This window comes from Aspergillus ochraceoroseus (assembly GCF_002846915.1).
Source record: "Aspergillus ochraceoroseus IBT 24754 chromosome Unknown P175scaffold_1, whole genome shotgun sequence".
NCBI classification, from domain to species: Eukaryota; Fungi; Ascomycota; class Eurotiomycetes; order Eurotiales; family Aspergillaceae; genus Aspergillus; species Aspergillus ochraceoroseus.
The window spans coordinates 5,718,077-5,745,509 of record NW_024468476.1 but is presented as its reverse complement, the minus strand read 5'-3'; the positions used below and the strand labels follow the sequence as shown (position 1 = coordinate 5,745,509).

Here is a 27,433-nt window from a genome sequence, read left to right as displayed (position 1 = left end):
GTAAAATATCTAACTAGAAAAGCTTATAAACTAATCTTATCTAAAATAAGATTTAATATCTCCTAGTTCCTAGACTATCCTAATCTACTTAATTATTTAGAAATAGTATTTAGAGACCCTAATTAAGTTTAAAATATTTAGAACTACCTCTATAGTTAGAAATAAAGAAACTTAGATTTTAATACTTACTTTATAAAGTTTTATTACTTTACTCTAAAAAAAGAAATATTTAATAATTCTCTAATATTTTTCTTAACTTAAAATATCTTAATTAAATTCTAAAATATATTACTTTATAATCCTACCTTATCCTAAGATTTCTAAAAATATACTAACTATCTCTAGTTACTAGAAAATTACTATTACTAATACTAGCTATAAATATCCTATTCTTACCTAATATCTAGTTCCTATTACTCTAGTCTAATAGTATTAAGGAATCTCCCTAATTCTATCCTACCTAGTTACCTAGTTACACCTCCCGCGCCTAGAAGAGATTTAGATACTATAGATTTATCTTATGCCTGCTATATATTATACTTCCCTAGGGGAGAATAATATAAGTATAAGAAATATTTCTATTATAGAAATAAAATATACTATATAAAGGATTACCCCTTACCTGACTAATATCTTATATAAATTTAAGAATAGATAAATATACTAGTATATTATTCTAGTCTAACTTTTACTATAATATTGCCTACTTCTTATATTATAACTTAGAATAACTACCTTACTACTCTAGAGAAATCTAACTAATTATACTCCTCTAATATCTTGCCTAATTTAAAAAATAGAATCTATCTAACTATAATTACTATCTAGTACTAGAATATATATAAAAGCCCTTGTTACTAGATATATTATTTTACCTATTTTATATTATTACTAAATTAACTAACTTCCTTAATCCTTATTATATATATACTAATCTAATAGTATAGTAGGTATAACTATACTAAGAAAACTTAAAAATACTAATTTATACTATAACTAATTCTAGAGCTAAAGAAGTTAGTTTTATAGATTACTAATAAATAGAAATATATAAATTAAAGATTATTCTACTCCCTTATTTAATATCCCTGTCTAGCTTCTATAATAAGAAGATAAAAGAAGGTATAGTAACTTATTATATAAAGGCTAACTTATTATTAAATAATTATTATAACTAGAAATCTATTTTCTATATTACTTATCTCTCCTACTACCTAATTATCCTAGGACTAGCCTGACTTATTATATATAATCTAAAGATATGTTTCTCTAACTAAATAGCTATATTTAATAGCTAATACTGCTATAAATACTATAATATATCTCTTAAGCCTATAAGAATAAGGACCTTAATAGATATTTTCTAAAAGAATTAACCTAAGTAATTAAATTAATAAGAAGAATTACTAGAATTAAAATCTTTTATATTTATAGAAATATACTAAATATTTCTAAAAGTACTAGCTATATATACCTGTTATCTAGTATAGAAACTATACTAGACCTTGTTAGATAAAGTTAATAAAAAACTAAAGTATAGAGATACTAGTCCTGAATTATTATTTATACTTTTCCTAGAATTATAAGATTTCTAAGATATATTTAATCCTTAAGAAATAAAGAAGCTATTATTATATTAATTATATAATTATAATATTAAGATCTAAGAAAGAAAATAGCCTCTATTTAATAAATTATACTTAATATTATAAGTATAATTAATTATTCTAAAGGAATAGCTAGAAGAGAATCTAAAGAAAGATTTTATATATTCTAGCTTATTTCTAGCTATCTTTCTTATTCTATTTATTAATAAACCTAGAGATAGCCTCTACTTATATATAGATTATTAAGAATTAAATACTATATTAATTAAGGATTACTATTTATTACTCTTAACTAAAGAAATCCTAAATAATTTATAGGAAATATAGTATTTCTTTAAGATTAATCTAATAGCTACCTTTAATAATATCTATATTAAAAAGGGGTTAGAATACCTAACTACTTTTTAAACTTATTTTAGGCTATATAAGTTTCTAGTTATATTATTTAGCCTAACTAGTACTCTAGCTACTTTCTAATATTTTATAAATAATATTCTATAATAATATATAAATATATTCTATAATATATTTCTAGATAATATCCTAATTTATAGCTATATAAGAAAAAAATATACTAAATATTTAAGGTAAATATTATAAATCTTAAGAGATAATAACCTATATATAAAGATATTTAAGTATAAATTCTATTAATTAGAAATTAAGTTCCTAAATATTATTATTAGAAGAGAAGGTATCTATATAGATCCTGAGAAAATTAAAATTATAGTAAATTAGAAGTTACTTAAAATAATTACTAATATTAAGAGTTTTATAAGATTTACTAGATTTTACTAATACTTTATTAAAGGATTCTTGCAGATTCTTATACCTGTTACTATCTTAGAGAAGAAAGGAATCCTATTCTTATAGATTTTAACCTGCTAGACTGCTTTTAAAATATTAAAAGTAGAATTTATTAAGGAACTAATATTAAGATTCTTTAATTAGGATTAACTAGCTATTTTAAAAATTAATACCTTAGACTTTATATTTACTAGAGTATTATTATAATATAATAATAATAGAATTCTATATCTAGTAAGATTTTATTTAAAAAAAATAATTCTAATTAAGTATAATTATAAGATATATAATAAGAAGTTATTAATAATTATTTATTACTTAAAAGAATAAATCCTAGAATTAGAAGAATACTAGTATCTAATTAAGATTATAATTAATTATAGAAACCTAGAGTATTTTATAATAATTAAGATACTAAATTAATAATAAGCCTGATAATCTAAATTCTTATTTTACTTTAACTTTATAATTAATTATTACTCAGGCAAGTATAGAGTAAAACTAGATAATTTAATTAGGAGATTATAGGATCTTTCTAAAGAGGGGAATAAATACTTGCTATACTAGAGTTAAATAATATTAAAAAGAGAAAATTTAGCAAGCTTCTTATTTAAATACTTAGAGAAGTTATAGAGTTAGTAAATATTATAGTTAATCTAGCTCTAAGTTACTACTAGAAGGAAGTTAGTATACTTCTAGCTACCTAAGCCTGAAGAAGAAGAGACTATCTAGTGTCACGGCATAGCTATATACCTATCTGGTTAGATTCTACCCTAATTATCTGCCTCTACTCCTATATTTAAACTATATTACCCCTAATCCTGTTATAGCTCTTTAAGCTATATCCTTATTTTAATCTAATTCTTACCTATTATACCTATATATAGATAGCCTAAATATATATCCTATTATTAACTATACTTATTACTTACCTACCCTTTATAATATTATATAGTTCCTACTCTAGGTATAATTATTACTAGTATATTAAAATAATCTAAACTATTCCTAATTATAGACTTAATTAAGAAGTTTATAAACTATATTATAAATAATTTTATTACTTAGATTATTTATCTTAGATCCTATAATAAATATATTAATTTCCTGGAGAAAGAGATTTATACCTTTTAAAACTAAGTTAATAAAGCTAGCCTAGAGCTAGTTAAGAAGGAAGAAGTAATATTATACTAGAAAGAAAAACTAGAAATTATTTAATAAAAGTTAATTAAGTCTAAGTATATATTTATTATATTATAAGTTATTATTATTTCTACTATACTTACTCCTACTACTATCCTTATTTCTACTAAACATGCCCCTCTTACTAAAGCTATAGTAACTAATATAATAGGAATATTTATACCTATTTCTACTAGCCTGCCTCCTAGTATCTATCTTAGTAAAAAACTCTCTAATCTATAAGAATTTAATAGTACTTATTTTAATCTTTATTACTTTATATAATAAATCTATAATAAATTAGATATTAATCTAGACTATTTCCTAGTTATTAAGGCCTAACTAATCTATATAATAGGATACCTAATTAAAAAGGCTTATAAATTAATCTTATTTAAGATAAGACTTAATATTCTCTAATTCTTAAATTATTTTAACCTACTTAATTATCTAGAAATAATATTTAGAGATTTTAATTAAGTTTAAAATATTTAGAACTACTTTTATAGTTAGAAATAAAGAAATTTAGACTTTAATACTTACTTTATAAAGTTTTATTACCTTACTTTAGAAAAAAAAATACTTAATAATTTCTTAATATTTTTCTTAATCTAAAATATTTTAATTAAACTTTAAAATATATTACTTTATAATCTTATCTTATTCTAAAACTTCTAAGAATATATTAACTATTTTTAGTTACTAGAAAATTACTATTACTAATACTAGTTATAAGTATTCTATTCTTACTTAATACTTAGTTCCTATTATTCTAGCTTAGTAATACTAAGGAATTTCTCTAATTCTATTTTATCTAGTTATCCTATTACACTCCCTATACCTAGAAGAGATTTAGATATTATAGATTTATTTTATACCTATTATATATTATATTTCCTTAAGAAAAGATAATATAAGTATAAGAAATACTTTTATTATAAAAATAAAGTATACTATATAAAGAATTATTCCTTATCTAATTAATATCTTATATAAATCTAAGAGTAAATAAATATATTAATATATCTTTCTAGCCTAATCTTTACTATAATATTACCTGCTTCTTATACTATAGCTTAGAATAACCCCTTTACTACTCTAAAGAAATCTAACTAATTATACTTATTTAATACCCTGCCTAACTTAGAAAATAGAGTCTACCTAGCTATAATTACTACCTAGTACTAGAACACACATAGAAGCCCCTATTACTAGATATACTATTCTATTTATTCTATACTATTATTAAACTAACTAACTTCCCTAATCCTTATTATATGCGCGCTAACCTTATAGTATAGTAGGTATAATTATATTAAAAAAACCTAAAAATACTAATTTATACTATAATTAATTCTAGAGCTAAAAAAGTTAGTTTTATAGATTATTAATAAGTAGAAATATATAGATTAAAGATTATTTTACTCCCCTATCTAATACTCTTATCTAGCTTCTATAGTAAGGAGATAGAAGAAAATATAATAACTTATTATATAGAGGCTAACCTATTATTAAATAATTACTATAACTAGAAATCTATCTTCTATATTACCTATCTTTCCTATTATCTAATTATCCTAGAACTGGCCTAGCTTATTATATATAACTTAAAGATATATTTCTTTAACTAAATAACTATATTTAATAGCTAATATTACTATAAATATTATAATATATCTCTTAAACTTATAAAGGTAAGAGCCCTAATAAATATTTTCTAGAAAGATTAACTTAAGTAACTAAATTAATAAAAAGAATTACTAGAGTTAAAACCCCCTATACTTATAAAAATATACTAAATATTACTAAGAGTACTAGTTATATATACCTACTATCTAGTATAGAAATTATACTAAATCTTATTAAATAAAGTTAATAAAAAATTAAAGTATAAAGATACTAGTTCTAAATTACTATCTATATTTTTCCTAGAATTATAAGATTTTTAAGATATATTTAACTTTTAAAAAGTAAAAAAGCTACTATTATACTAATTATATAATTATAATATTAAAATTTAAAAAGAAAAATAATCCTTATTTAGTAAATTATACCTAATATTATAAGTATAATTAATTACTTTAAAGGAATAGTTAAAAGAAAACTTAAAAAAAGGTTTTATATATTCTAGCTTATTTTTAATTACTTTTCCTATTCTATTTATTAACAAGCCTAGAGATAGCCTCTACCTATATATAGATTATTAAGGACTAAATACTATATTAGTTAAGAATTATTACTTATTACCCCTAATTAAAGAAATCCTAAATAACCTATAAAGAATATAGTACTTCTCTAAGATTAATCTAATAGCTACTTTTAATAATATCTATATTAAGAAGGAGTTAGAGTACCTAACTACTTTCTAAACCTATTTTAGGCTATATAAGTCCTTAATTATACTATTTAGCTTAACTAGTACTCTAGCTATCTTCTAATATTTTATAAATAATATCCTATAATAGTATATAAATATATTTTATAATATATTTTTAGATAATATCCTAATCTATAGTTATATAAGAAAAGAATATATTAAATATTTAAAGTAAATATTATAAATCCTGAGAGATAATAACCTATATATAAAGATATTTAAGTATAAATTCTACTAATTAAAAGTTAAATTTCTAGGTATTATTATTAGAAGAGAAGGTATTTATATAAATTTTAAGAAGATTAAGATTATAGTAGATTAGAAATTACTTAAAATAATTATTAATATTAAGAGTTTTATAAAATTTACTAGGTTTTATTAATACTTTATTAAAGAATTCTTGTAGATTCTTACACCTATTACTATCTTAGAGAAGAAAGGAATCTTATTTTTATAAATTTTAATTTACTAGACTACTTTTAAAATATTAAAAGTAAAATTTATTAAGGAACTAATATTATAGTTCTTTAATTAGAATTAATTAATTATTTTAGAAATTAATACCTTAGACTTTATATTTACTAGAGTATTATTATAATATAATAATAATAGAATTTTATACTTAATAAGATTTTACTTAAAAAAAATAATTTTAATTAAGTATAATTATAAGATATATAATAAGGAGTTACTAATAATTATTTATTATTTAGAAGAATAGATCCTAGAACTAGAAAGATACTAGTATCTAATTAAGATTATAATTAATTATAGAAATCTAGAGTATTTTATAATAATTAAGATATTAAATTAATAATAAGTCTAATAATCTAAATTCCTATCCTACTTTAATTTTATAATTAATTATTGCCCAGGCAAGTATAGGATAAAACTAGATAACTTAACTAGGAGGTTATAGGATCTCCTTAAGAAAAAGAATAAATACTTACTATACTAGAGTTAAATAATATTAAAAAGAGAAAACTTAGTAAATTTCCTACCTAAATATTTAAAGAAATTATAGAGCTAGTAAATATTATAGTTAATCTAGCTTTAAATTACTACTAGAAGAAAATTAGTATATTTTTAGCTGCCTAAGCCTAAAGAAGAAGAGACTATCTAGTTCCTTAAATAACTAAGAGAGTACCTAGATAGAGGTTATAAATAAGATCTAGCCCCTAATAATATTCTAAAAAGTCTAGAAAAGGATTATAATTATTATTTATTAATTATATTATCTAAGTATACCTGCTATTTTAGACTTCTATTTTACTATAACTAATTATATATTTCTAATATAGAAGAATTAAAGATAGAACTAATATATAAATATTATAAGAATATAATTACTAGCTATTAAGATAGATTAAAGACTTATAAATTATTATTATAATTATATTACTAGTCTAGAATATTATAATTTATAGAATAATAAGTTTATAATTACTATACTTATAAATAATCTATATCTTATTAAAATAGGTATTAAGAAGTACTCTATTTCTTGCTTATACTTAAGAGTCCTTAAAGAGATATATTTATTAATTTTATTATATATTTACTTTAAAGCTTAGGCTTTAATACTATTATAGTAATAATTAACTAGTTAATAAAGTTTTAATACTATATTTTCTATAATAGTACCTATAATACTAAGGGAGTTACTTGCCTATTTTAAGATTATATTTAGAGATTTTATAGATTTCTTAAGTCTATTATATCTAATTAAAGACCCTAATTTATATTAGTATTCTAGATATACTTAAACTATATTCTAAAAATAAGATTATTCCTATCTATTATTTATTACTCTAAAACTAATAAGTAAATTAAATATATAAATACTATTTTAGAATAATATTTATAAATTTATATTAATTATTTATAAGATAATTAGACTAAATAGCTACTTATAGTAGAATTTACTACTAATAATACTAATTTTAAGATTATTAGATACTTCTTATTTTTTACTTTATATAGTTTTAACTTTTATATAAAATTTAAGCCTATCTTATTTAATTATTATCTATAAACTTATAATACTTACTAATTTATCCTAATTATAAAATAGATATAGAAATATTACTATACTACTATAGTTATTACTTAAGCCTGCTATAAATATTATACTAACTAGAAATACTACCCTACTAGATACTATATTAAGGGCTAATTAATCTAATTAAATATTAAGAATATTATGACTCTATACTTCTAAAAGAAATTAAACTAGAAAAATCTAAATTTCTTTTCTATTAGGAGGATTATTAGCCCTTATACTTATAAATTAAACCTGCCTAAGAATATAAAAATATATCTAATATTTTATATTAAATTATTATACCTAATTACTAAAAACCTGCTATTTAAATAAGAAGAAACTAAACCCCTATATATTAAAATTAATAGTATTAAGAAATAGGAAGTTAAGGAAGTAGTTAATTCCTATTAGAACTACTATAATTAAGATAGCTACCTATATTTAAAGTATATTATTAAGTAGGTTAAATACCCTATTATTACTAAAATTCCTGCTAGCTACCTGGAGAATATTACTAAATATATTACTATTTATTATTATTACTATTCTAGAAAGTCTAGACTCTAGGAATACTTTACTAGAGCTTAGCCTAAAAGAGGGGATACTATTATAGCATAGCTATATACTTATCTAATTAGATTCTGCCCTAATTATCTACCTCTACTTCTATATTTAAGTTATATTACCCCTAATCCTATTATAGCTCTTCGAGCTATGTTCTTATCCTAACCTAACCCCTACCTATTATACCTATACGCAGATAGCCTGAATATACATCCTGCCGTTAACTACACCTACTGCCCGCCTGCCCTCTGTGACATCTAGTTCCCTAAATAGCTAAGAAAGTGCCTAAATAAGGGTTATAAATAAGATCTAGCCTCTAATAATATTCTAGAAAGCTTGGAAAAGAGCTATAATTACTATCTACTAATTATATTATTTAAGTATACTTACTATTCTAGACTTCTATTTTATTATAATTAACTATATATTCCTAATATAGAAAAATTAAAGGTAGAATTAATATATAAATACTATAAGAGTATAGTTACTAGCTATTAAGATAGATTAAAAACTTATAAATTATTATTATAATTATATTACTAGCCTAGAATACTATAATTTATAAAATAATAAATTTATAACTATTATACTTATAAATAATCTATATTTTATTAAAATAAGTATTAAGAAGTACTCTATTCCTTACTTATACTTAAAAGTCCCTAGAGAGATATATTTATTAATTTTATTATATATTTATTCTAAAACTTAGGCTTTAATATTATTATAGTAATAATTAACTAGTTAATAAAGTTTTAATACTATATTTCCTATAATAGTATTTATAATACTAAGAGAGCTACCTGCCTATTTTAAGACTATATTTAGAAATTTTATAAATTTCTTAAGTTTATTATATTTAATTAAGAATCCTAATTTATATTAATATTTTAAATATACTTAAATTATATTTTAAAGATAAGATTATTTCTATTTACTACTTACTATCTTAAGATTAATAAATAAATTAAATATATAAATATTATTTTAAAATAATATTTATAAGTCTATATTAATTACCTATAAGATAATTAGGCTAAATAGTTACTTATAATAAAATTTACTACTAATAATATTAATTTTAAGATTACTAGATACTTCTTATTCTTTACTTTATATAATTTTAATCTTTATATAAGATTTAAACTTATTCTACTTAATTATTACTTATAAATTTATAATATTTACTAATTTACTTTAATTATAAAATAAATATAGGAATATTACTATACTATTATAATTACTACTTAAGCCTGCTATAAATACTATATTAACTAGAAATACTGCCCTACTAGATACTATACTAAGGGCTAATTAATCTAGTTAAATACTAAGAATATTATAATCCTGTACCCCTAAAAGAAATTAGACTAGAAAAATTTAGGCTCCTTTCTTATTAGGAGGATTATTAGCCCTTATACCTATAAATTAGACTTACTTAAGAGTATAAAAATATATCTAGTATTTTATATTAAATTATTATACCTGACTATTAAAGACCTATTACTTAAATAAGAGGAAATTAAACTCTTATATATTAAAATTAATAGTATTAAGAAATAGGAGATTAAGGAAGTAGTTAACTCTTACTAGGATTACTATAGCTAAGATAATTACTTATATTTAAAATATATTATTAAATAGGTTAGATACTTTATTATTACTAAAATTCCTGCTAGCTACCTAGAAAATACTATTAAATATATTATTACTTATTATTATTACTATTCTAGAAAGCCTAGATCCTAGGAATACTTTGCTAGAGCTTAATTTAAGAAAGGGAATACTATTATAATATAGTTATATACTTATCTAGTTAGATTTTACTCTAACTATCTATTTTTATTCCTATATTTAAACTATATTACCCCTAATCTTATTATAGCTCTTTAAGCTATATTCTTATCCTGATCTAATCCCTACCTATTATACCTATACGCAGATAGCCTGAATATACACCCTGCTGTTAGCTACACCTACTGCCTGCCTGCTCCCCGTGACATATATAGTACTTTCTTTAGCTTTAATACTTTACCTAATTTTTAATATCCTAGAGGTATTTCTATATATATTTCCTTATTATTATTTATATTAATAAATACATTTATAATATTATATTACTTTAATTCTAGATTAAATTAGGCTACTACTACTAGGAAAGTTTAGAAAGATCTTACTACTAGAGTTATAATATATAGGTCCTTTATTAAATTCTCTTATTAATCTCCTCTTACTACTAGGCATGCTTTATATTTAGTTAGGTTACTATTTTAATTACTTTTATATATATATACCTATTTATATTCTAGTATTTTTATATACTTAGGTCTATCTACCTCTATCTATATTTTTATTATTTTATAACTAGCTAGATAGTCTTGCTCTACCTTTATAAATTCTTTAAATAATAAGTAATTTTTAACTTGATAGTATATCTTTAGAAAGGTTAGTAGCTAATCTAGATAGGTCCTAATTAAACTCTCTAGTTACCTATTCTATCTTTATATCTCTATTTTAGAGGCTAGTATTCTATCTTATTAAGTTAGTTATATTAACCTCCCTACTATAAATACTAATTTCTATATAATTTAATAACTTTTATTTAGCTTAGCTTTTTCTTTAGTTTTGGCTGTCTCATATTAGTAAGCACCTGCCAATATTATTGCTAATTATTCTAGGCTGCTACCTGGTAGTATTAGATAGGCTATTTACTTATTTATATTAGTATCCTTATCCTTATTCACGGCTTTAAGTACTAATCTTGATATTTAAACTAGATAATTAAGTAAGTTAAAATTACCTTCTAGAATATCCCCTATTATAGGGTAATCTATATTTAATACTCCCTAGATTAGAATATAAGTTTTAATTTTAATATTCTTAATTATTTATTTAAATTTATTAATTTTAATTATTAGAAAATCATTCTTTATTACTTAGATAAATATATCTCTATTTCTTAAGAAAAATTCTTCCTTATTAAATATAATATTCCTTATATAGATAATCTTCCTTTCCTTCCTTAAGTTCTATATTTAATAAATATTAATAGATTTATATTTTACTATATATCCTATAAATATTCTTAGATTAAACTACTTTCTATACTTTACTATTATAGTTACTTATAATTTAATTATTATAAATATCTTATAACTATATACCTTTAGGTAAGCTTCTTAAGGTTTTTTATATTCTATTACTATTCTATCTTAGTAAGTAATATAAGTATAGAATTAGTTAATTAATATTTTTTATTTTACCTAATATTTAGGTATTTAGTTATATAGATATACTACTATATAGATATATTCAGGCTATAAAAATATAAGTAGTTTTACTCCCTATTTTATTATATATGCCTTTTCTTTTATTATACTCCTTAAGCACTCTATACCTCTATTTTAGGCTAGTATATATAAAGTAAAGTAATTAAATCTTGCTCTTTTAAATTATATAAAGTCTTCTAATCATCTTTTTATCTTACTATCTAACTTAATTACTCAGGGTTTAATATTATATTACCTTTTTAAAAGAGTAAATAGATTAAGTAGGGTATTTTTAATTATCTCTATATATTAGTTTAAGAGGTAGTAATCCTATATAAAACCTAACTATCTATCTATAATTAATAGTAGGGCTTGATAGTTATCTATCCCTATCTTAAAGTTATAAAAGTTAATTACTAACTATAAATCTAGTCCTTCTATAGTAATATAGTCCTTTTAGTTAATTCTTTACTTTATTTTTACTATACTATAAGTATTATATTCTATTATAGTAGGTCCTCTAATCCTCACCCCCTTAGTATTCTTGACTAGATAATCTAATACCTATAATCCTAGATATTTAAGATATAAATATTACTATTTTATATCTCTAATACTAGTAATAGTTTAGAATATTATCTAGCCTATTATACTATATAATTTACTATTATATTTTATTATAAATTAGTTATATTTCTTATTAAGATAGGCTGCCACTATACCTTTAGAGGTACAGAGTAGGTTAAAGTTAGGATTATTTTTAAAATAAATATCTATTTAGTTTAATAATATAAGTAATACTAGATTATATATTATTTCTTTATAATAGACTATATTCTTAAGAATTATATAATTATATTTTATATCTTTATCTTATTAAATTATAATCTATATACTAATATCTTTATATCTTATAATAAGTATTTTTAAGTCTCCTACTTATATATAATTATCTTATATTAATTTTATATATTACTTAAATTAATATAAATTATTAAATATATAAATTAATAATCCTAAGTTAAAAATAATAAAATATTATAATAAGTATAATATAATTTTAAATTAAATATTAAATAAAGCTTTAACTTTACTTTTATTCCTACCTTTTATTTAACTTATTTCTTAATTATTTCTTCTTTCTAGTTATTCTAGATCTTATTTATTTTATTCTTGCTCCTTTATTACCTTTTTAGCTAGGGCCTTATTTATCTTAAGTTATATATTAACTAGCTTTCTTATTATACTCCTTTTCTTAAAGTCCTTGAGTATCTTTTTTAGGAATAGATAAAAGTATTATATCTATTTATACCTTTAAGAATATATATTATATAATTAATATAAGTTCTTAAAAGTACTCTTTTTAAAATCTATTTTTTCTATATTATTATATTTATACTTATATTTTATTCCCTTATCTTATAGTAGGAATATTTCTTTATTACTAGTTATATTTATTATATCTTTAATAGTAAATATTAATCTAAAAGCCCCTCTACTAGTCTTACTATATTATTACAGGAATATATTAATAGTATCATGAAAGTTATTTACTATAATATAGAATAATAGTATTCCTACTAGTATCTTCTTCTTATAATCTAACTAATAGGATATAGTCTAGGATAAAGCTAGATAATATATTATATTTAGGAAGTCTTCTACCTAGTCTAGTAATAATATTATAATTCTAAGATTTACTTTAATTACTTGTTAAATAGTAAATTCCTAGTTATTTAACTAATTAACTAAGTTATCTTTTAGAGATTAGATTACCTTTATATAGATATTATAGACTATATTTTAAATTTATTTTTAGTTAACTACTATATACTCTTTTAATTTAAGGTACTACTCCTCTAGAGTTTTTATTAGCTTATAGTAAAAGTAATAAATCTTTAGGGAAATAATATATTAAATTTATTCTTTTAATTTTTTAAGTTCTATATCCTAATAGTTATATTTATCTATTTCTATTTTATAAAGTACTACTTTAGAGTTAAAGTCTTATAATAATATTATAAAACTTCTAATATTATTTACTAGTAGAGTCTCTCTACTATCCCTAATTAATCTAGTAAGTTATTATAGATAACTCTTGCTATCTTCTATTATCTCCTATAGGTAGTTGTCTCTCGCCCGTGCTTTAAATAAGGATTACTATATTAGCTAGTCTTCCTGCTTGGTGAGCCTTACTATATTATCTTTATTATTAATAATTAAAGGTATTATACTTAGTATTTTACTAATTAATAAGTTTAGTAGGGGTTATTAGTATTTTAATAATTAGTAGGTTTTAGTAGGGGTCATTAGTATAGATTCACGTGCTTTAAGTAAATATAAGACTCTTAATTATTAGATATATAATAATCCTAGGGGTAGCTTAATAGAAGCAGGTGATCAGATATATTGATATATGTGTTTTAGGGGGGTTGTGTGCTTGCCTAAGGTCTTAATATAGGGTAATAACCCCCCCTTTACTTACTAAGTACATCACAGGATACATCTTCAATTCGACATGTATATTTAAGGCCACTGTTTCCTTCTAGATCTCCATGCTTCCTCCAAGCATCTCTCTATCTCCTAGTTAGACCCAAATTGAATTCATTTTGGTCAACTTTCTACCGTCATAGTTTGACGACCTCTCATCATATTACAATATATCAAGAGTCTTGACGACCCCACCCTCTATCAACCTCTTCCTCATGATGAAGAAGACCCCTTACGAGTCCTCCTCCTTCTCCTTCTTCACCATCACCATAGCCCCCCCCCCCCCCCAGATCCGTCTTCCCCTCAAACAACGCCTCAATCTCCTCTAATGTCTCCCCCCCCCCCCCGGTCTCGGGCAACAGCCCCGCGACGAAGAATGCGATCAGAATATCAAACACGCCAAACAGTAAGAACGTGGCCCAGCCCATGCCGGCCAGGATATAAGGGGGTGCAGAATGACCAGAGGAAATTGAACAGCCACTGGGAGGAGACGGCGATGGCGACGCCCGGCTCACGGATCCGGGTTAAGAAGAGTTCCGCGGTGCACGGCCAGGGGAGAGGACCCCAGGAGAGGTTGTAGATGGTGATGTTTACGTAGATTAAGGATATTGTTGTGATTCCGGCTGCGGGGGGGGCGGGGGTAGTTGGTGAGGTGGAGGGAGACGACGAAAAGGAGGGAAAGGGGGGGGGGGGGTGGATTTTACGACGGCGGAGGTTACGATCATGCAGAGGGACATGGCGAGGGCGCCGAAGGTGGAGTACCAAAAGTCACGCAGGAAGGAGTTAAAGGTGGAAGAAAACAGTCTTTAATTAACATAGCTTATCCATCTTCAGTGGCGAAGGGAAGGGTGCAAGAACCGATGACGCCGGAATCATAGCCAAAGAGAAGACCGCCAGTAGACACGCAAGGTAGATGATCCTTCATGATGATGCGGGTTGGGGTTGGAGGGAGATGGGTGGAGGTCAGCAGCTTCATGGAGGTCTTGACGAAGCTGCGCGTACGAGGACATTTTCCCTCATCTGATAGTTAGGGCAGAGATGAAGCTGTGGATGGAAAGGAGTACATTTTGTATCCCCGGCACGTGCCAGGAACCGGTCCCATGACGTCATGTGCCTGTTCTGGACCCTCTTGCCTAAACAGGAAGCGGAGCCGACGGCCGAGCTAGCGTCAGATGACACCATCAGCCCTTGCCCTGACAACATCAGCTGACCTGATTGGCTGCCAGCCTGCTTACATAACATGACATAGTTACCTAACTTAGGTACGGAGTAGGTACTCTGAAAATGGAGAAGTTCTCTGCATTTCACTATCCACAATTGACTTACTCTGTATAGGACTACATGCATCATATCTTTATTTATTATGGAGTACATGAGTGCCAGTGCTTTCTTCCTCCCAAATCCCTATCTTTTGGGTGGATTACCCGACAGCCGATAGACGATCGATGCCCAAGGTCGAGTACTATACATATAGCTCCAGCTGCAGCTTCGCCTCTTTCTCCCCTGCTTCCACTCATCCTATTCTCTGTCTCGAAAATCGCCGTAAGCAATGGCCAAACGCCCCAATTTCCTCGTCATCGTCGCCGATGATCTGGGTTTCTCCGATATAGGCTGCTTTGGCAGTGAAATCCATACGCCCAACATAGACCGTCTAGCTCAACAAGGCGTGCGATTCACCGATTTCCATGCTGCTGCTGCTTGCTCGTACGTTCTGACACTTGAGACGTAATTGGAGTAAAGAATTGAACCAGAAAGAAAGGCAAAAATAACAATGATAGTCCCACCCGCGCCATGATCATGACCGGTACTGATCACCATATCGCCGGTCTGGGCAACCTGATCGAATGGACCAATATCTCAGGACAGAATGGTCCTAAAGGCTCGAGCACGGACACGGCTCCGCAGCGGGGCATGCCAGGCTACGAAGGATATCTTAATGAGCGTGTGGTCGCCCTTCCTGAGATTCTGCGTGACGCAGGCTACCACACCCTCATGTCGGGCAAATGGCATCTGGGACTGACCCCCGAACGCTCCCCTCATAAGCGTGGCTTCGACCGTTCCCTGGCCCATCTCCCCGCTTGCTCAAACCACTATGCCTTCGAACCACAGCTCCAGGACCATGATGAGACCCCGACCTTCCTTGAGGCGAGCTGCATCGCCCTCCACATGGAAGACGACAAGTACATCCGCAAGCTTCCCGACGGCTGGTACTCGTCCGACGGATACGGCGAACAAATGCGCGCGTACCTAGCCGACTGGCACAAGAACAAGCAAGCCACGGGCGAGGAGAAGCCCTTCTTCGCCTACTTACCCTTCACAGCGCCGCATTGGCCCCTCCAAGCCCCGCGCGAGTACATCGACCACTACCGCGGTGTGTACGATGACGGGCCCGACGCCCTGCGCCTCACGCGCCTGGAACGCCTCAAGGCCCTCGGCATGGTCCGCGCCGACGTCGAACCGCACCCGGTCGTAGTCGACGAAGGGGAAGGCAACAACAAGCCCTGGGAGACTCTCACGCCGGACGAAAAGAAACTTTCCTGTCGCGCGATGGAAGTCTTCGCCGGAATGGTCGAGTGCATCGACGCCAACGTCGGCAAGGTTGTCGACTACCTCGCCTCCATCGACGAGCTCGACAACACCTTCGTCTGCTTCATGTCGGACAACGGCGCCGAGGGCGCCGCCTACGAGGCTTACCCGCTCGTCCAGAGCGGCGTCATCCCGCACCTCCTGAAATACTACGACAACAGCCTGGAGAACCTCGGCAACGGCGACTCGTTCATCTGGTACGGTCCGCGCTGGGCACAGGCCGCCACCGCGCCGTCGCGCCTATACAAGGCCTACACCACGGAGGGAGGCGTGCGCGTGCCTTTCCTCGCTCGCTTCCCGGCTTCGTTCGCCGGGCCGAATGCCACGGGCGGAGCAATCACCCACCAATTCGCAACCGTCATGGACCTGGCGCCCTCGATCCTGGACATGGCCGGCGCGACGCATCCAGCGCCTACCTACCGCGGCCGCGAAGTCGTCTCCATGCGCGGGAAGAGTTTTTACCCCTGGGCCAGGGGGGAGGCGGAACGCATCCACGCAAAGGATTTCATCCAGGGTTGGGAAACCTGCGGACGGGCCGCGCTGCGCTTCGGCGACTGGAAGATCGTGTATATCCCGAAACCGAAGGGTCCTGAGCGCTGGCAGTTGTACAATCTAGCCGAGGACCCAGGAGAGGTGCATGACCTGTCGGAGAAGAATCCGGAGCGGTTGGAACAGCTGCTGAAGCTGTGGGACCAGTATGTGGTTGAAACCGGTGTGATCCCGCTAAACCCCGACCTTGGTGAGTTTCTGGAAGCCACCGAGGCCCAGATGCCCGAGAATGCTTGGATGGAGTACGATTATTGGAAGAAGGGCGCGCGCGATGAACCGGAGAAGTATATGCGGAATCCACCACGGTTCCAGCGGGTAGTGAAGCAGTTTTAACTTTCCTCTTTTCATTTTCTGCTTGCTAAATCTTTGTATATATAAATTTGGAAAAAAAAAAAAAGAATATATATATATATATATTCGATCCCCCTACTTACTTCATTAAGTGCTCATTATAAGGGTATTATTATTATTATATTATATTATATCATCACAAAAAAATCAGCAAACAGCTCTCGTCGCACACATCGCGAATCCGCCCAGGTGTGCGAAGTATCCTGTCGCCGGGTCATCTCCTCCAGCAACACCAACGCCTTCGTTGCGTTGGGGTGGCGAGCGGCGGTGCCGCCGATTCCTAGCTCAGAGCCAGGCGTCCCATTTGAAGTGGCATTGGGGCTCACGCTGACACCGACGGCCTCCTCCAAGGCCGCCATGCGCTGTATCTCGTGGACGATAAACGTTCGTTGTTCCATGGATCCCTCCAAGCCCGCAATAAACAACGGCCACACAAAGCTAGCCGGGACATGCTGGTCTCGATGGGCCTCAACCCGCGCCAACTGGATGATCTGGTCCACGGCGCGGTAGACCCGGTCGGTGCGCGGGTAGATCGCAAACGCTACGCGGTGCAGATACACAAAGAGGGCGAGGAATCCCGCCACGTACTGGCGGAAGGTGCGGCAGATGGTGACGGCGAGATGGGGAGCGAGAGTGTCCAACAGGGCGTCGGGGCGTTCGTAGATGTCGAGGACTTTCGGGCGGCGGTTCCATAGGGTTTCGAGGTCTGCGCCGACTTGGTGGGCGATTTGGAGGACTTCGAATTCGTCGCTGACCGTGCCGCGCGTGCGGTGGTGCAGATCGATACAGACGATGCGCCGGGTGACTTGTTGCGCCTGGAGGAAGAAGTGGAAAGCGGGGCCCACAATGGCGTTGTAGATTAGGTAGCTGGGCTGTGTGGGGAGGAGGAGGAGGAGGAGGAGCGTGTCTGTATTTTCGTCTTCGGGGTTGGCGTTGTCGTCCTTGGGTTGTTGCTGGTGCGGAAGCGTTGCGGCGGTTGCGGTACATGTAGTAAGGGTCTCTGGTTCGGTGAGGTTGCCTAGTTCGCTGAGAGGGTCACCATCGCGGCCGGCGACAAGGGCCTTGATGTCGAGGAGTGAGACCCAGGATATTATGAGACGGGAAAAGCCGGTCCATGATCGAGTGCGGGGGTGGAAGCGCTGGAGGAGGAGATAAGCTGTATGGAGGTAGGAAGTTGGTGGACGCCATCCGTCAGGGGAGAGGAGCTATGTACTTCTGTCAGTAAAGACTCACGTAGGAGAACGATAAAAAGAAAAAAGAAAAAAAAGAAAAATAAGGGTCAAGTCAAGTACCTCAGCTAGCATAAGCAATAGCACGCCAGTAAACGCCCTCCTTAACACCGGCTCGCTCACCTCCCCAAACAAACATGACTGTATCTCTGTACTCGCTTGGTGATGATAGGTCTGCGCCAGCTTCCATCGCCTCCCTTCAACAAACGCCTTATGTATATCGGAATAGCAATAAATAGCCGGTAACAGCATCCGACAGATCCCCGACTGCACGGCTATGATATCCCTCACATATTTCCACTCCAGATCAACGGGCCCAAAGATCGTCGGCGGCGGTTGACTTTCCCGAAAATGCTCAAGCAGTCGCTCTTCCCACACAGTCCCTCCCGCTGAAGTCGCCGTCCTGGGGGACGACTCCGACTCGGGTATATTGCCCCCGTCTCCCAGTTCCCGGGGACCCCACGTCATCTGGCGCTCGTCGTGGAATAGCCCGTCATTAGCCTGCACTACTGGAGAAGGCGCCATTGCTCCATCATGCGTGAGATCGAGATGCTTTTGCTGAAAGTCGGAATTGATCTCACCGATAAAACTGAGCATATCGAACGGGACCGGGAACTCCACAGCACCGGAGGAGCCAGAAGCTGGCGGAATCGTATGAGTCCTGGGAGGCTGCTGTGGAGGGATAGGAGTCAGTTGCGAGAGCAAGCTGAGGTCGGACGCTGCTCCAGTTTCGCGAGGGCTCTGGGGAGAGCGAGAACCGATCCCGGGGATGATCACGCTCCTGTAGATACATTGCAACCGCAGGCGAGTGCAATTGGCACAGGTTGGTTTGACCTCGTCGCAGCGGACTTTGCGAGCCCTGCATGTGAGACACCCGGTACGACGACGGGGTCCTGACCGGCCTGGACCCCGAGCTTTGGGGGGGATCTGGATGAGTTAGAGACTACGCGTTGGAAGGGGGTATAGCCATACCTCCATACTCGGGTCAGTGCAGTTGTCTAGTTGGGGGGGGGGGGGGAGAGAGAGAGAGAGAGAGAGAGAGTGTGTGTGTGTGTGTGTGGAAGCTGCTGAAATATCAAGTATCATGGGTTCAATGGTGTGATAACAGTCATTTATTGCGGGGACGGTATACCCCGCATCACGATTCTGTATGCAGACTTGAGGTGATTCAGACTATATACAAGATCACATAGAAATTTGCAGCAGTAGAAAAGGTCTCTTATATCTATATCAGTTCCAAGTTCTTTTTTTTGTTTTGTTTAACCACCCATGCATTTGGATGTATGCAGCAAGTGTCCCCGCTCTCGCCGGACGTACGCTGCAAAACACACGGCAGCAGTCCCAATAGCCCCATAACTAATATACACCGGATACTTAAACTGTTCGGGGTGGGAGAATATAATCGTTGTCGCAAATGAAATCATTTCAAAAATACTCTGTAGCGCCATCTCGGTGGCCGAAAATTGGGCTCGATAGTCTGCTGCGATACCCTACATATACAAGTCAGATCCAAGCGCGTTGAGGATATTTGTTCGGCATGCTTACCTCTTGAATGAGAAACTGTACAGACAGATCGAATCCCCAGAGCCCCATCCGGCTGAGAGTAACACCAGCGACCAAGGCTCCCGCGACAAACTGGGGAGAGCTACGGTTCAAGACGGCAAAGGCAGCCACAGCCGCAGCTAAGCTACAGAACTGCCAGTTCAAGAACCACAGGCCAGATCGGATAGGCCCAATTCTGTCCATCAGGAAAGGAGCCGCCCAGGTTCCAGATATTTCTGCTAGCACAGCAGCAATTCGCATGCCACTCACCTCCAGCGAGGTGAAGCCAGTATGGAGCAAGTAAGTAATCATCGTCGGTCCGAACGAGAGAACAGTCAGATACAAGAGACTCAAGGAGAAGGAGGCTAAAAACACCGGTTGGCGGACGTACATCCGCCAGGGAGAGGTAGTCTTCTGGATAGTCTGGGAGTCTTTCCTGATCAGAGGGCGACGGTCCTCTGCGACGACGACGACGACGACGACGGCCTCCTCCTCGTCCTGACAGGTGACCCTCTCCGGAGTTCGAACCAGTTCGGGAACTGAATAATATACCTGCAAGAAAACGGATTAGCCCTAGATTTTGGTTTGAGAACAAAGGATAAGTTATTACCTGAGCAATTGCAAAATACTCCACGAGCACGCCCGCAACATTCACCCCCAAGACGGTCCAAATTGCGACCTTGGTGGAGAGCAAGCCATCCATCAAAGAGACCGCAACGGGGGCAACCAGCTTGCAGAAGAGATCAATTCTCCTCATAGATGCATTCAAATCTATAACCATATGAGATGGGGTTTGAATCATAGACACAAGAGAGAGAGAGAGAGAGAGAGAGAGAGAGCAAACCTTCTCTGGGAATGTGCAAAGCATCCGAGATTACGATGGCCTTGGGAAGTCAGACAAGCCATCAAAGGGATCAGAATACGTTCTCCGACATACCCAATCTCGTTCCACCGACACCGTATTCACTATCGAGGCCAGTTTCTCAACGCCTGCTAGCAGAACCAGTCCAACGAACAGGCCCCATTCCCAGTGCTCCGGTTGGGGTATCAACAGGACTGCCAGGAAGACACACGACACTGCAACCGGGATACGTTGCCAAACTGTTTTTTTTTTTTTTGTTTTCTCGTCAGCAACCATATTGAATCCGGCATGTATGGCAGAAAGACAGATGGACGTACTGATCGAATGCCGAATTGCTACCAAGCGGTCCATTCGGTCAACGAGAGACCCTAACCATGAGGATAACAACACAGCCGATAAAGATCGGATGAGTGCATAAAGCGAAGCAAAGAGCAATGTATCCGGGAAAATCGAGGCCAGGAACACGACGGCCCCGAATTCAAACATACGCGAGTTCCATGTTGATAAGAAGTGAGAGGTGTAGAGACGAGGCAATACGCGGCTTGGACGAGAGTCATCGTCCGCAAATGATTCGCTTTCCATACTGAAAATAACAACGACTAGAATGAAGGTGCATAGATTGTTTATATCCTCACTGTCCAATTTCGTAGGAATTTATACACAATGGCGTTAGAATTTTCTTGAAGAGAAAGAAAAAAAAAAAAAAAAAAAAAAATCCCGCACTGGTAGCCGACATCCGGCCTCAAGCCGACTAACTAACTACCAAGGTAGGTAGTTATTAGTCTTTTATAGAACCAAAAAGCTATCCTTTTCTCCTTTTAATTGGCTGGTTCGACTGTATACTAGTATATAGTTATCGAAGGAGGAAAGTTATACACCGTAGAGGTAATATATAAAATATCCTCGTGTCTCGTACATTCCGGAATAGTGGCGGATCCTCACTCAAGCGACTACGGAAGAGAAGAAATTGAAACTTATATATAGGTATATATTTAGAGAGAGAGAGAGAGACGAGTAATAATACAGCAGGTGGTGTGGTCCAGTAAAATCAATTGGCGTACCCCTAAAAAAATAGAAATAGGTAAATATACAGACAGCTCTACAAAATCAAACAATGAATCCCTAACTCAATCTAATTCCATTGCAGGCCCTCGGGGGTTTTCGTGGTTCGTCGAGCCAAAACTTCAGCGACCTTCTCTTTCACACCATCCTTATTGCCCCATTTGGCCACGAATTCATCGACGATCTGCTTCTGGGACTCCGAGCCGGCCCGGACAAATTTCTCAATCTCCTTTTCGCTGGGGAGTCCGAAGCGTGCGTGCGGGTAGGCCTCGTAGTCACCCTCGCTCAACAGCGACATCCGTGTCTCGCCTTCGGGGATGTTGAAGAACTCACTAACCTGCTCGTCGGCAACTTCACCCAACGTGGCGGGCTGCCACTCAGCCTGGCGAGCAGGCTTCGACACAAGGCGCGCCTTGACGCCCTCAACGAAGTCAGGGTGACGCATGAAGCGGGCGGCAATGTGATGTTCGCGTTGGAATGTCTCTGAGATGGACCACTTGCGACCAAGACGCAGCTGGCGAAGGGTCACCTTCAGAGAGGTGGGGGACCGGATAGACAGCGTCTCGAGGGTCTTCTGTGCCCACTTCTTCTGCTCTGTCTCCTGCTCCAGTGCTTTGATGATTCCCTCCACGGTGTCATGTCCGAAGCACCGGTCAATCGCCTTGCGCAGGCTACCGGCGAGCTGCATGGGCTCCTCCTGGAGGGAAGGAAGACCGGTGGAAAACTCGGCCATCGTGCGGTTGACGAGATCCAGCTGCTCGGGGAGAGAAGCGCGGTCCCGGAAAACCAGCTCCGACAGACGAGCCGTCAGGTTGCCCAGAGCGCTGGAATGGAAGTAGTGTGTGGCGATGCCGGTGTAGAGCGCCTGAACACCCTGCAGACGCTCCGACGTCAATGCCAGATATGTACCGATCTCTCCATCGAGACGTGGGAGAAAGAAGGAGCCGCCGACATCAGGGAAGAAGCCAATGGTCGTCTCAGGCATGGCAAACACGGTGCGTTCAGTAGCGATACGGAAAGGGGCATGGACGCTGAGTCCAACCCCTCCGCCCATGGTGATGCCGTCCATAACCGAGATAAATGGTTTCGGGTATGTCGCAATAACGTGATCCAACTTGTATTCCAGTCCGAAGAAATCGGTCGAGCGTTGTTGCCCTTCAGCGCCCTGTTCATTCTGCAGCGCCAACGCAGCCACATCCCCACCCGCACAAAGAGCCTTGGAACCAGCTCCAGACAGCATAATCACATTGGCTAGTTGAGATCTTTCCCACTCCTAGATAGACGTGTAGTTCAATGCTTAGTACAGCCCGCAATCCAGATATTATTATGCCAAAGAGCTTTCTCTAACCTTCAGCCGGGGGAGGATCTTCCGGGCCATCGAGCCATTCAGGGAATTGAGCTTCTTCGGTCGGTTCAGTTCCACCAATCGCACTCCATACAGACTGTTGAAGAGGACATCGTCGGCTTCGTCTCCGGGGAGTTCTTTGGGGAGCTCTGAGGCAGTCGACATCTAAGCACGCTCGATCAGTTTCACGCAGCTAACCACCTACAGCGCCAGGTAGAAGATCATGATTCGAACCTTGGAAGCCATTCCAAACGCTGGGTTGGTCACCTTAGCGCGAAGAGGCATGGCTATTGCAGGCGATATCCGCGAGACCCAGCTCGACGGCGTTGATCGAGACAAACTGTGACGAAGTAACATCGGTGCGAGGAAAGGAAAGGAAAGGAAAGGAAAGGAAAGAAGATGGATATGGAGGGGAAGCGATCAGGAATAAATAAGACTGGTTGGAGTCAATCAATAGTAATCGTCGTCGTCGAAAAGGTCGGTTTGAACTCCGCAAGTTGGGCGAAGGTTTTCGACCTCGGAAGTTTTTTTCCCTGCTTTGTTTCCGCGCCGAAGGAGAGCGAGAATGGCCGAGGATAAATCAACAACCTCGACGAGTGGAGGAGGGGAGTAAATGATAGATTTAGAGATTTAAATTGCCAGCTATCTCATGCTAATTAATAAAAAGAATAAATCATAAAGCAAAGTCGTTCATAGAGGGAGGACCTGGCCTACATACGACGGCACGGCAGGACAGAGAATCAAATATAATGCTCAAAGGAATCATTCATACAGAAATGTTAGAAATAGATCTATTGGTACATATATCCAGGCCACATGGGCTGGGAAAAGACGAAGCAAGCTACCCAATCCCCCTTAATACAACGCCTTCGCCGGCTGGTGCTTCAGATCCCGCGAGTGCTGAGCCAGAATACGGTCCAAAGCCGCCTTCTCCACAATCAATCGTCCAGTTTCCAAGAGATCCTTGACATCCACATCTAGACGGTCGAGGATTTTGGCATGTTCTCCCACTTGGCGCACCGTGTCAAATAATTCCTCCTGCGGTCGGTCTGTAATGAGCGTCGAGCGGCCAAACTCCCGTCCCCAGCGGTTCACCTTGAAAATCTCCTTGATCAAGTGCGGAGTCGCATCACTGGGAATATCAATCTCGTTGTCAATGATGATCAGCTGCCCTCGTCGATACCGGTAGCTGAGGGCAGTTCGCCAGGCTTGGTCGTATACCTTCTGAGGAAGTCCGGACGAAAAGTCGCGCGGATGGGGACCAAAGGCCACACCACCACCCCTGCGGATAGGTGACTTCTTATCACCCGCACGTGCCCGACCGGTTCCCTTCTGAGCGTACAGCTTCCGGCCGCTTCCATGTACATCGTCCCTCCATTTTGTGCTTGCTGTGCCTTGTCGGGTCATGTCGCCTTCGTAGACAACGGCTCTGTGTAGGATATCCTTCCGTAGTGGCATCATGAGGTGATTACGAGGGTATTCGACGAACCGAATGGGCTCCATGGAAGGGAAGGAGTAGGTGGTCGCCAGGACTGGCTGATTCCACGGCGATTGGGGGGCTTCTCGTGTAAGATTCTCGCTGGCGGCTGTCGAGGCCTCTGTGCTCAACGATCGGGATAATGGTTTGGCAAGGCATCGCTGCTATATGGCCGTCAGTCTATCCGGTCCTCATTCTCATGTACATTGCGAGACACCAAGTGAGGGAAAAGGGATCATACCGTGGTAGTCTCAGCCCCGGCAAAAAGACCTCGCGAGCTACGAGAAAGCCACCTAAGGGTGCCAAAGGCGTTTCCTCCAGCCATAGTGAGACTGACTGACGATTGAAGGAGTTGTAATTTTAATTTTATTATTATTTCACTGGTAGAAGAGAGAGAGAAGAGTAAAAGTTCGGTCGAGGCGGTAGATTTGGGCACTAGTGAAGTGGTGAGGCTTGGCCAAGAAATCAACCAGGAAAAAAAAGTTGCCGGCCAGAGAAGATCTCCCCAGCACTAACTGTCTTTCCCTCCATCTCTCTATCCCCAGTTCTCCCAGTTCCCCCCCCCCCCCCGGCAAACATGGCCCATTGTGAGCGGGCCTCAAGGCCTCTTCTGCAATGTCTCCAGAAATCATCTTTGAGGGGCCTTTCCGCCGTCCAGCTGCAGTCGACGCGGGCTTTCCAGACCACCGCTGTTGTCCGGGAGGAGGCTCAAGCGGAAACAAAGAGCCAACCGTTCTATAAAGCGCCAGATCCTACACTCGTAACAAGTCCTCGGTTGGAGCGCAGATTGATACGACAAGGTATTGCGCCGGTGGGATCTCGTCGACGTCGTGCCGCGCTCCAGGATTCGCCGAATCTACCGTTCGAGCAGCTGCCTTACCAATGCTTCCAGGAGGCACGGAAAGTTTTACTTGGAGATCGGGACGAGAAGCTGGAGGAAATAACCGCGACTAGTGAAAAGATTGCTAGGATTCAGTCGCTCCCACAGGACCAACTGATGCAACAAGGCACCAAGTCCCGACTACGCGCACTGGAGCTTCACCTAGAGAAGCTCACAGTCCTGGCGGACATCAATGATCCTCTTGTTAAGAAGAAGTTTGAGGATGGAATGGGTAAGATCCTGTCTTCTTTTCTGTCTTCTTTACGTCGAGGCTGAGTTATTGCGAATGTATTTAGGCGACATGAGCAAACCCATTTACCGTTACCTGGCGGATCAGAAATGGAGGGATTACCGCCGCAAAATCCTGGTCCAACGAATTACCCAAATGAAAGTGATCCCTGACGTTCTTCCTCACTGCGATCCTATCGTCGACACCAAGCTCTACTTTGGCAGAAAGCTCGTGCAGCCTGGAGAGTTCGTCAACTCGCAGGCCAGCAGCACCGCCCCCAAGCTGGACATACAATTATTCGAAGGTGGAGAGAAGTTGGTGACGATTGCTGTTGTCGATTCGGATGTTCCCAACGTCGAGGCAGACAGCTACGACTATCAGACACACTACCTCGCCGTGAACATTCCCATCTCGGCGATCAACACCAAGGTTGACCTCTCCCAGCTGTCAGCGGATTCGCAGGTGGTCCTTCCCTGGCTGCCTCCTGTTGCTCAGAAGGGCAGCCCCTACCACCGATTGTCAATCTTCATCCTGGAGCAGAAGGACTCTCAGCCGCTGGATTTTGCTGCCATCAAGGGCCGCGAATCTAACCGCGACGACGCGCTTCTTCGTACGCTGCAAGCACGGTACCACCTGAAGCCCATTGGAGCGCACCTATTCCGAACCGTCTGGGACGACACAACACTAGAAGTCATGAAGCAAATCGGCTTCCCGGAAGCGGACATGGAGCTCCGACGCAAGAGAGTCGAGCCTCTCCCTTACAAGAGAAGAAACCCGTCCACTTTCCGGTAATTCTTTCGAGTACACTATCACCTATTACTCATAGTTGTCTCCCCGTGTTCCTGCTCTATCATTATTTGCTTTTTTTTTTCCCCCCCTAGATATGTACTGTACAACCGATATGTATGAATATATTCCAAAATTCCTCCAACTCCAAACTCCAGGCCATGCATATTTGAACCCGAAAAAAAAAAAACGTAG

At 36.0% G+C, this 27,433-nt stretch overlaps 7 protein-coding genes across 7 annotated transcripts; 2 read left to right on the top strand and 5 right to left on the bottom strand.

The window, feature by feature from the left end:
* Positions 1-14,685: 14,685 nt before the first annotated feature.
* On the bottom strand, positions 14,686-15,356 carry P175DRAFT_0554808 (uncharacterized protein). Its single transcript, XM_040900583.1, has 2 exons — positions 15,199-15,356; positions 14,686-14,963 (listed from the first exon to the last, which is right to left on the bottom strand). Exons 1-2 carry the CDS (start codon positions 15,314-15,316, stop codon positions 14,731-14,733), a joined length of 351 nt encoding a protein of 116 aa, XP_040756966.1. The 5' UTR covers positions 15,317-15,356; the 3' UTR covers positions 14,686-14,730.
* Positions 15,357-15,731: 375 nt separating this feature from the next.
* P175DRAFT_0498680 (uncharacterized protein) lies at positions 15,732-17,881 on the top strand. Its single transcript, XM_040896560.1, has one exon. The coding sequence runs from the start codon at positions 16,138-16,140 to the stop codon at positions 17,806-17,808; it is 1,671 nt and encodes a 556-aa protein (XP_040756965.1). The 5' UTR covers positions 15,732-16,137; the 3' UTR covers positions 17,809-17,881.
* Positions 17,882-17,920: 39 nt separating this feature from the next.
* Positions 17,921-20,058, bottom strand: P175DRAFT_0521320 (Zn(II)2Cys6 transcription factor). The gene is made up of 3 exons (XM_040899192.1): positions 20,028-20,058; positions 19,119-19,982; positions 17,921-19,031 (listed from the first exon to the last, which is right to left on the bottom strand). The coding sequence occupies exons 1-3, from the start codon at positions 20,031-20,033 to the stop codon at positions 17,955-17,957; spliced, it is 1,947 nt and encodes a 648-aa protein (XP_040756964.1). The 5' UTR covers positions 20,034-20,058; the 3' UTR covers positions 17,921-17,954.
* Positions 20,059-20,129: 71 nt separating this feature from the next.
* Positions 20,130-22,116, bottom strand: P175DRAFT_0448399 (putative iron-regulated transporter). The gene is made up of 6 exons (XM_040894414.1): positions 21,777-22,116; positions 21,535-21,698; positions 21,442-21,481; positions 21,208-21,368; positions 20,601-21,149; positions 20,130-20,545 (listed from the first exon to the last, which is right to left on the bottom strand). The coding sequence occupies exons 1-6, from the start codon at positions 22,039-22,041 to the stop codon at positions 20,315-20,317; spliced, it is 1,410 nt and encodes a 469-aa protein (XP_040756963.1). The 5' UTR covers positions 22,042-22,116; the 3' UTR covers positions 20,130-20,314.
* A 333-nt stretch (positions 22,117-22,449) lies between these two features.
* On the bottom strand, positions 22,450-24,360 carry P175DRAFT_0498677 (mitochondrial 37S ribosomal protein mS47). The gene is made up of 3 exons (XM_040896559.1): positions 24,101-24,360; positions 23,870-24,031; positions 22,450-23,794 (listed from the first exon to the last, which is right to left on the bottom strand). The coding sequence occupies exons 1-3, from the start codon at positions 24,149-24,151 to the stop codon at positions 22,592-22,594; spliced, it is 1,416 nt and encodes a 471-aa protein (XP_040756962.1). The 5' UTR covers positions 24,152-24,360; the 3' UTR covers positions 22,450-22,591.
* Positions 24,361-24,490: 130 nt separating this feature from the next.
* Positions 24,491-25,734, bottom strand: P175DRAFT_0468928 (mitochondrial 54S ribosomal protein uL4m). The gene is made up of 2 exons (XM_040894983.1): positions 25,585-25,734; positions 24,491-25,507 (listed from the first exon to the last, which is right to left on the bottom strand). The coding sequence occupies exons 1-2, from the start codon at positions 25,666-25,668 to the stop codon at positions 24,722-24,724; spliced, it is 870 nt and encodes a 289-aa protein (XP_040756961.1). The 5' UTR covers positions 25,669-25,734; the 3' UTR covers positions 24,491-24,721.
* Positions 25,735-25,899: 165 nt separating this feature from the next.
* Positions 25,900-27,387, top strand: P175DRAFT_0498675 (mitochondrial 54S ribosomal protein mL38). Its single transcript, XM_040896558.1, has 2 exons — positions 25,900-26,455; positions 26,520-27,387. The coding sequence occupies exons 1-2, from the start codon at positions 25,921-25,923 to the stop codon at positions 27,242-27,244; spliced, it is 1,260 nt and encodes a 419-aa protein (XP_040756960.1). The 5' UTR covers positions 25,900-25,920; the 3' UTR covers positions 27,245-27,387.
* The last annotated feature ends 46 nt before the right edge of the window (positions 27,388-27,433 follow it).

Excerpts from the sequence above, each read along its gene's own strand:
- P175DRAFT_0498677 (XM_040896559.1), bottom strand. The coding sequence starts at position 24,151 with ATGCCTCTTCGCGCTAAGGTGACCAACCCAGCGTTTGGAATGGCTTCC. Across the intron at positions 24,032-24,100 it reads CGTTTGGAATGGCTTCCAAG|ATGTCGACTGCCTCAGAGCT; the intron begins GTTCGAATCATG and ends GAGCGTGCTTAG. Across the intron at positions 23,795-23,869 it reads AGATCCTCCCCCGGCTGAAG|GAGTGGGAAAGATCTCAACT; the intron begins GTTAGAGAAAGC and ends ACGTCTATCTAG.
- P175DRAFT_0498675 (XM_040896558.1), top strand. The coding sequence starts at position 25,921 with ATGGCCCATTGTGAGCGGGCCTCAAGGCCTCTTCTGCAATGTCTCCAG. Across the intron at positions 26,456-26,519 it reads GAAGTTTGAGGATGGAATGG|GCGACATGAGCAAACCCATT; the intron begins GTAAGATCCTGT and ends GAATGTATTTAG.
- P175DRAFT_0554808 (XM_040900583.1), bottom strand. The coding sequence starts at position 15,316 with ATGAAGCTGCTGACCTCCACCCATCTCCCTCCAACCCCAACCCGCATC. Across the intron at positions 14,964-15,198 it reads CTATGATTCCGGCGTCATCG|CCGGAATCACAACAATATCC; the intron begins GTTCTTGCACCC and ends CCCCCCCCGCAG.
- P175DRAFT_0468928 (XM_040894983.1), bottom strand. The coding sequence starts at position 25,668 with ATGGCTGGAGGAAACGCCTTTGGCACCCTTAGGTGGCTTTCTCGTAGC. Across the intron at positions 25,508-25,584 it reads CCGGGGCTGAGACTACCACG|CAGCGATGCCTTGCCAAACC; the intron begins GTATGATCCCTT and ends ACGGCCATATAG.
- P175DRAFT_0521320 (XM_040899192.1), bottom strand. Across the intron at positions 19,032-19,118 it reads TATTGCTTATGCTAGCTGAG|CTCCTCTCCCCTGACGGATG; the intron begins GTACTTGACTTG and ends AGAAGTACATAG.
- P175DRAFT_0448399 (XM_040894414.1), bottom strand. The coding sequence starts at position 22,041 with ATGGAAAGCGAATCATTTGCGGACGATGACTCTCGTCCAAGCCGCGTA. Across the intron at positions 21,699-21,776 it reads AGCAATTCGGCATTCGATCA|TTTGGCAACGTATCCCGGTT; the intron begins GTACGTCCATCT and ends AAAAAAAAACAG. Across the intron at positions 21,369-21,441 it reads TTTGCACATTCCCAGAGAAG|ATTTGAATGCATCTATGAGG; the intron begins GTTTGCTCTCTC and ends ATATGGTTATAG.
- P175DRAFT_0498680 (XM_040896560.1), top strand. The coding sequence starts at position 16,138 with ATGACCGGTACTGATCACCATATCGCCGGTCTGGGCAACCTGATCGAA.